The 6,742-nt window shown below is 33.2% G+C and overlaps 1 protein-coding gene across 1 annotated transcript in view; it reads right to left on the reverse strand.

Annotated features, from left to right (window-relative positions):
- Positions 1–656: 656 nt before the first annotated feature.
- The window catches only part of LOC106876364 (uncharacterized), a 77,733-nt gene continuing 71,647 nt past the window's right edge, over positions 657–6,742 (reverse strand). The window contains exons 4-7 of the mRNA XM_052967672.1: positions 4,551–4,652; positions 3,801–4,016; positions 2,633–2,753; positions 657–936 (exon numbers count right to left, since the gene is read on the reverse strand). Coding sequence (XP_052823632.1) covers positions 777–936; positions 2,633–2,753; positions 3,801–4,016; positions 4,551–4,652 — 599 coding nt within the window. The 3' untranslated portion in view covers positions 657–776. The remainder of the gene's footprint in view (positions 937–2,632; positions 2,754–3,800; positions 4,017–4,550; positions 4,653–6,742) is intronic.

A 6,742-nucleotide genomic window follows, 5' to 3' on the forward strand; every position in this document is an offset into this window, starting at 1 on the left:
TATATATATATATATATATATATATATGTACATGCGGGTGTATATATATGCACACACACAGAGACACACATATCATACATACATATATATATATATATATATATATATACACACACACACATACATACACCTCAAAATATGTATGTATATATATATATATATCACATATATAATAAATATATATATTATATATGTAATATATATTATATAACATGAGGAGTGTCTACTTACTTTTGAAATGTGTGTGTGTGTGTGCATATATATATTTCAGTGGGTGACAAGTTCAAAAAGAAACTATGTTCAGTCACAGAAAAATCTGGGAGAGAATAAAATATTTAATGAATAACCATTAATCTGACAAAATATATTCTGTTTTACCCATGGCTCACCAGTTTCTGGTGAGCCATAAGTGAAGCAGAATATATTTTGTCAGATTAATGATTATGGATTAAATATCTTATATACACACACTCACACATGCATACATACATACATACATACATACATACACATATATACATACACACTTACACACATACATAAATTCATACACACATAAATAGAGAAAGAGAGAGAGAGAGAGTGAGAGAGAGAGAGAGAGAGTGAGAGAGAGAGAGATACATACAGATGAATATTTACAAACATGAACATATACAGAGATGTTTTCTATTTATTTTTTTATATTATGCTCATGAAGTTTTAAGTTAAAAACCATTAAAAAGAAATTAAATTAAATCAAATTAAATTAAATTAGAAAATAAAAGCTGAAAACACTATTATCGTTTTGATTCTAAATGAGACAGTTCTTTAGAAAACTTCAGTATGTCTGGCAGGTTCATTTTGAAATCTGTCTGTAGAATTTTATAGAAGAATTCAGGTGCTCTCTGTTGTACATTGTAAAGCTCTTCTAGTAGTTCTCCATCAATTGCGGAGAAGCTGGAAGCAAAAGAAGAATAAAATTATAACAATTATGGCGCGGTAATTGGATTTAGAATAATTAGTTTATTCAGAAGAATTTGTCGAGGTATACTTTTAAACTCAGTTATTCCCCCTACTGCTATGGTCAATAACCTTTTAGCAAGTAAATCGGTCATATCCAGCCAAAATAGTCTACCTGTTTTATATTTGAACTGACAAGATTCAGCTTCTCATACCTACCTTACAATGTCATTCTAAAAATATACAATCACATCATCAAAATATAGAAGCTACAGAAGAATGCCTGATAAATTCAAAACAATATGAATAAATAAGCAAAAAATTGAACAAAGATATTTGAATATTAAAGGGATAAATATTTCTTTCTAATTTTGACACAAGACCTGAAATTTGTAGTGGCGGGGGCTAGTATATTACATTGCCCCACATGCTGAACTGATATCTATTTTATTGATTCCCAAAATAATGAAAGGCAAGGTCAACCTTAGCAGAACTTGAACTTGGAATGTAAAGATGAGTGAAGTGCAGCTAGGCATTTTGTCTGGTATGCTAACAATTCTGCCAGCTTGGTAGAATTTGGTTTCAAATTTTGGTACAAGACCAGTAATTTCAAGGGAGGAGTAAGTCAAATAACATTGACCCCAGTGTCCAAATGGTACCTATTTTATTGACACTGAAAGGATAAAAGGCAAACTTGACTCTGGCTGAATTTGAACTCAGAATGTAAAGATGGATGAAATGCTGTTAAGCCTTTTACTTGGTGTGCTAATGATTCTACCAGCTCACCTCCTTATGTTGTCAATAAATATCAAAGACCTGTATGTGTCCACTGTAAAAATGCATAGTCTAGTGGTTAGGATACTGTGCTCAGGATCATAAGGTCAAGGGTTCGATTTCTAGATGGGGCCATGTGTTCTTAATCAATGCATTTCAGTTCATGTTGTTCCTGTCAACTCAATGAGTACCAGCTGAGTACCGATGTAGCTCTCTCTCTCTCTCTCTCTCTCTCTCTCTCTCCCACCAGCTGTCACATCCTTGATGTGCTATTGGGTCTGTAATGAGAGGGCCAAGAGGGTATTTAGGTCTGCTCATGGCGACAGATGAATAGTACCACTATGCTTTTGCTATATTAATGTTATGTGTGTCTTTGGAGTGCTTAGCAACTCACACGTTTATTTTATGAGCAGACTGTTCTGTTGATCAGATCCACTGGAACATTCATTGTTGTCACCAATGGAGTGCCAGTTTAGTCAACAGACCATCATAATTCAACGACACAGACACACACACACACACAGATGCAAACACATATGTAGATAAGGATACATATACATCATAGAAAGACAGAATGGACTAAACAGAATAGGAGGAGACACATGGGATGGAAAGTTGCTGAAGAGGTCACAGGTGAGCGACGAAAAATTTCCAGACAATGGACATTAAATAAGAACAGTAATAAACAAGTGAAGAATGAATATATAATGTGTGTGCTTATTTGGCAAGAGAAAAAAGACCATCCTGAAATATAACAATATCTGTTTCAATACAAAATTTCCCATCAGGAACCGAGCAAAACAAATCCATAAATGCACGCGCACACACACACACACACACACACACACAAAGAAAGAGTTTTAAACACAGATGCAAGAATTGGACTTGATGTTAGTATAAAACTTAGATGTATGCCAACCTTTCTTTGATATGTTTTAGGCCACAGGTTTCTAGCCATTTAGCAACTTGAGTTTGGTTCCAGAGCATATATGCTTGGTTGAGGTTAGCGTTTTTAGCCTGGCACAGCAGATTGGAGTTGGCTGTGAAGAGAAGATAACAGTGGAAAATAATAAACATGAAAAAAGGATGAAATTAGGGGTGTGCCATAGGAGAGAAACAGATAGATGTTCAATATACAGGGTGGCCCAAAAGTAGATTTACAGTTATTCAACTATCCCTTTCACATTCATATATTAACAGTTTAGATCTTAATTATAAAAAAAAATATGAAACCATTATTCTATGCTAATTTATTTTATTTTGTCAAGCTCCCTTTTCAATTTGTAAGACAGAAACTTAAATGTAATAAAATGCTTTAAAAGAAATTTAAAGTGCCTATGTGATAACTGTAAACCTACTTTTGGGCCACCCTTTACAGAACAGGAAAGAGAAAGATTGAGAAATGGAAAAGCTTAATGTATTTAGTACTAAATGTCATATTTGAAGAGCAGAACTAGTCTGGTTCTGTTATTTAGCCTCAGGTCAGCTGTGATTGAGCAATACTATGCTCAAATGCATTCCAGCTATGACCATGCCACTTTGCAGGGCATCTTTGATGTTATGTGAAGGCACATGGCCTAGTGTTTGAGCTCCAAATGCAAAGAGCCAAAATTATGCTGCAAATCATTTTTTTCTGATGCTCTAATGATTCTACCAACGTGTTACCTTACAGGTGAATATAGAAGATTAATTAGGAACTGTGAGTATTCATCACATTCATACCTTTCCTAGTTGCACTTGGAAATCAAAACTGGTTTTCATATTTGATTTGCAACAAAAAAACACCTGCCAAATAATGTTATGGTAATTATTTTTTTAAGTAATGATATCTTAATAAGTAATGATTTGTCTAACAAGCAAAGGTATATGCCAATACAACCACTCACCTGTTTCAGAAAAATTGAATGGGAAGTAATACAAATGTTAAATGGAACCTACAGATGTAGGACATTTATGATAACAGTTAAAGAATAGGAGGTATTTACAACTAAAAGTAGAAAATAAGTTGTATGGAACATCTTACTGTATCCCCCATTGATTGGACATAGTGAGAAATATTAACATTTTAAATAATTAAAGATACTAACCAACATTAATGAGTGATTCATCTTTGGATACCAATAAACCCCTATTGCCAATTTCCTTAAAGAGACGAGGCAACTGGATATCGAAGTCTTTTGAAGTACTAAAATCAAAGTAGAGTCTTGTTCCCACAAGCATGCCAAGCCACCCATCAGGAATATAGTTCTTTTGTACCATAAGTGGAATTATGTCTTTCCGCAATCGAAAAACATATTCGGATTCTGAAAGCAGAATGAAAGAGTTTATGCATGTGAGTTTGCAATATAATGTGATATATTCTTGGATATTCTATGTATTTTATCTTCCTTTTTAATGATTTTTTTTCTATTTTGTCTTTATCATTCCAAACTGACTTTTAGTCTATTTACTATTTTTTTCTTTCTCCTAACTTCTCTTTTACACCTCCATATATATATATATATATATATATATATATATATATATATATATGCATACATACAAACAAGGTACATTCCAGAAGTTTTGAAACTTTTTGAGGAGAAGCAGCTATAACTGTACCAGATTATTGTAATTTTAGTATATCGTTACTATACATTTATTATTCCAGTTTGAAGGAGACGACTGTAACAACTCTTTGATCACAACCTGCTATAGTAGAAGACACTTGCCCAAGTAGCCACACAGTGAGATTGAACCTAAAACCATGATTGGAAAGTAAATTTCTTACCAGACAGCCACACCTGGATCTATATCAATAGTTAAAAAGAAAAGTCAGTTCCCTCAAATTGACTTACCTGTGCGACAGTTGGGGCTATCTTTGTAACTTTGTGAAACTCCAATTAGTACGACAGCTGACCTCTCGACAGCTAGGGCCATTGCTTCTAATGTAGATCCACCTATAATATGAAAGACGAATCTGTTGTGATTAAACTGCATTCTGTTTAAAAGAATTGTTTAGCATTTTTTTCACTCAACCTCTTTTTTTTTTATGACCAGTTTCATGGGATTATGAAAATATTATGCTTCAAGTTATCAATGATATTGGTTAATTTCTTATTCAATAATTTCTTTTTTCTTTCTATTCTTTTACTTGTTTCAGTCATTTAACTGTGGCCATGCTGGAGTACTGTCTTTAGTTGAACAAATCAATCCCCGGATTTATTCTTTGTAAGCCTAGTACTTATTCTATCGGTCTCATTTTGCGGAACCCCTAAGTCACAGGGATGTAAACACACCAACATAGGTTGTCAAGCGAAGGTGGGGAGACAAACACTGTCACACAAATACACACACACATGTGTGTGTATATATATATATATATATATACATACTCCAAGAGAGTTAGGGGTTGAGGATTCAACCCACTAAGGGATAATATCTATCCAATATACTGCTGGGAGGGTACCCAATTATTGTTACACTAGTGTTATACGAAGTGCAATAAGTGGGTGTGGGTAAAAGGGGGTTATTTTACCCTAAATTTATATAGCAATGAGAAAATGGAGGAGAATATGCGGTATCCATCGACTTGCAGACAATGTATTCCGTTGATTAATCTGTTTATTTTATAACTAAATTGACAAAAACCACAATACATACATATATATATATATGACAGGCTTCTTTCAGTTTTTGTTCACCAAATCCACTTACAAGGCCTTGGTCGGCCTGAGGCTATAGTAGAAGACACTTGCCCAAGGTGGGACTGAAGCTGGAACCATGTGGTTCGGAAGCAAACTTCTTACCAGCCAGTCAGCCACTCCTGTGCCTACTTTAGTCTAAAGGATTGAGTTTCAATATAATGTTGATGTAGGATGAGAGAAACCTTCAGAGCAGAGGCAAAGAAGCTCTAATCTATATTTATATTTACTCTGCTAACTTAGTATTGAGTACTCTCTTTTTTTTTTGAATAAGCAATATAGAAAGAAATAAAAACTATCAGAGATGACAATGATGATGATGTGTGTGTGGGTGTTTTTATGCACTATTGTTGTTCATCTCTCAAGTCAGTAGTGTTTTTGAAAATCTATGAGAGGTTGTCATGTTTTTAGCAAGATCAAAGAATTCTCTCCACTCAACATTGCCTCTCTTTTTTTCTTACCAACCACTTCACAGAACATTTGGTGTATTTTATCATGGCACCAGCACTAAAGAAGTTGCCTGTCCTTTGCATGACTAGAGAGTCTTCTCCATGCTTTATATTTTTTTTCTTCCAATACAAATATGACAAAAAGAGTGAAAGAATGATCTTAAAAAAAAAAAATTTCAATGAGTAGAAATTTAGAAAATAGAATGAATTTTGTACTATACTAAATCTAATTTTGTATTTATGTAACATTTTCTAGTTACTGAGTACATTTAAGAAAGGCATAAAGTATGCGTGTCTGTTTGTGTATTACATGGATGGCTTTACTACTGAGATTTTAATCATGCTAATTTTCTATTTTTTGAAATACATGAGAACGTCAGCAGGCATGATTCTAAGAAACTATTTTAATTTGTTAATATGGTTTAATGCTTCTTTGAAAGTATTAAGACTAACATAACATTCAGAATAGAGATGTGATATCATAAAAATAATAATAATAATAATAATAACTACAAAACTATGTCCATGGAAGCTATATGGTGACTGTTAAAAGTGTGATGATACACAGTGCTACATCTGATAGAGATTTCAGTGACATCTATGCATTCATGTGAATGATGGCAAAGCCACATGTGAAGATAGATTTATTCCATGCTTGTAGATTTAATGACACTTACTGTAAGACAGTTGATCTGAAGTTTTTGTTTTTTTTTCATTTTTTTTTCATTTTTTTTTTTGTTTTTTTTTTAAATTTTAATTTTTCCTCTGACTTCATTGATTCCAAGTTTTATGTCACGCAACCCCAACACTGTCATAAGAAAAAGGTAATCATATCTGCAGTGAGAGTCAACTCTATAAGAACCTTTTTGTGTGTGTACATATATATATATATATATA

Source organism: Octopus bimaculoides, chromosome 4 (assembly GCF_001194135.2).
Source record: "Octopus bimaculoides isolate UCB-OBI-ISO-001 chromosome 4, ASM119413v2, whole genome shotgun sequence".
NCBI classification, from domain to species: Eukaryota; Metazoa; Mollusca; class Cephalopoda; order Octopoda; family Octopodidae; genus Octopus; species Octopus bimaculoides.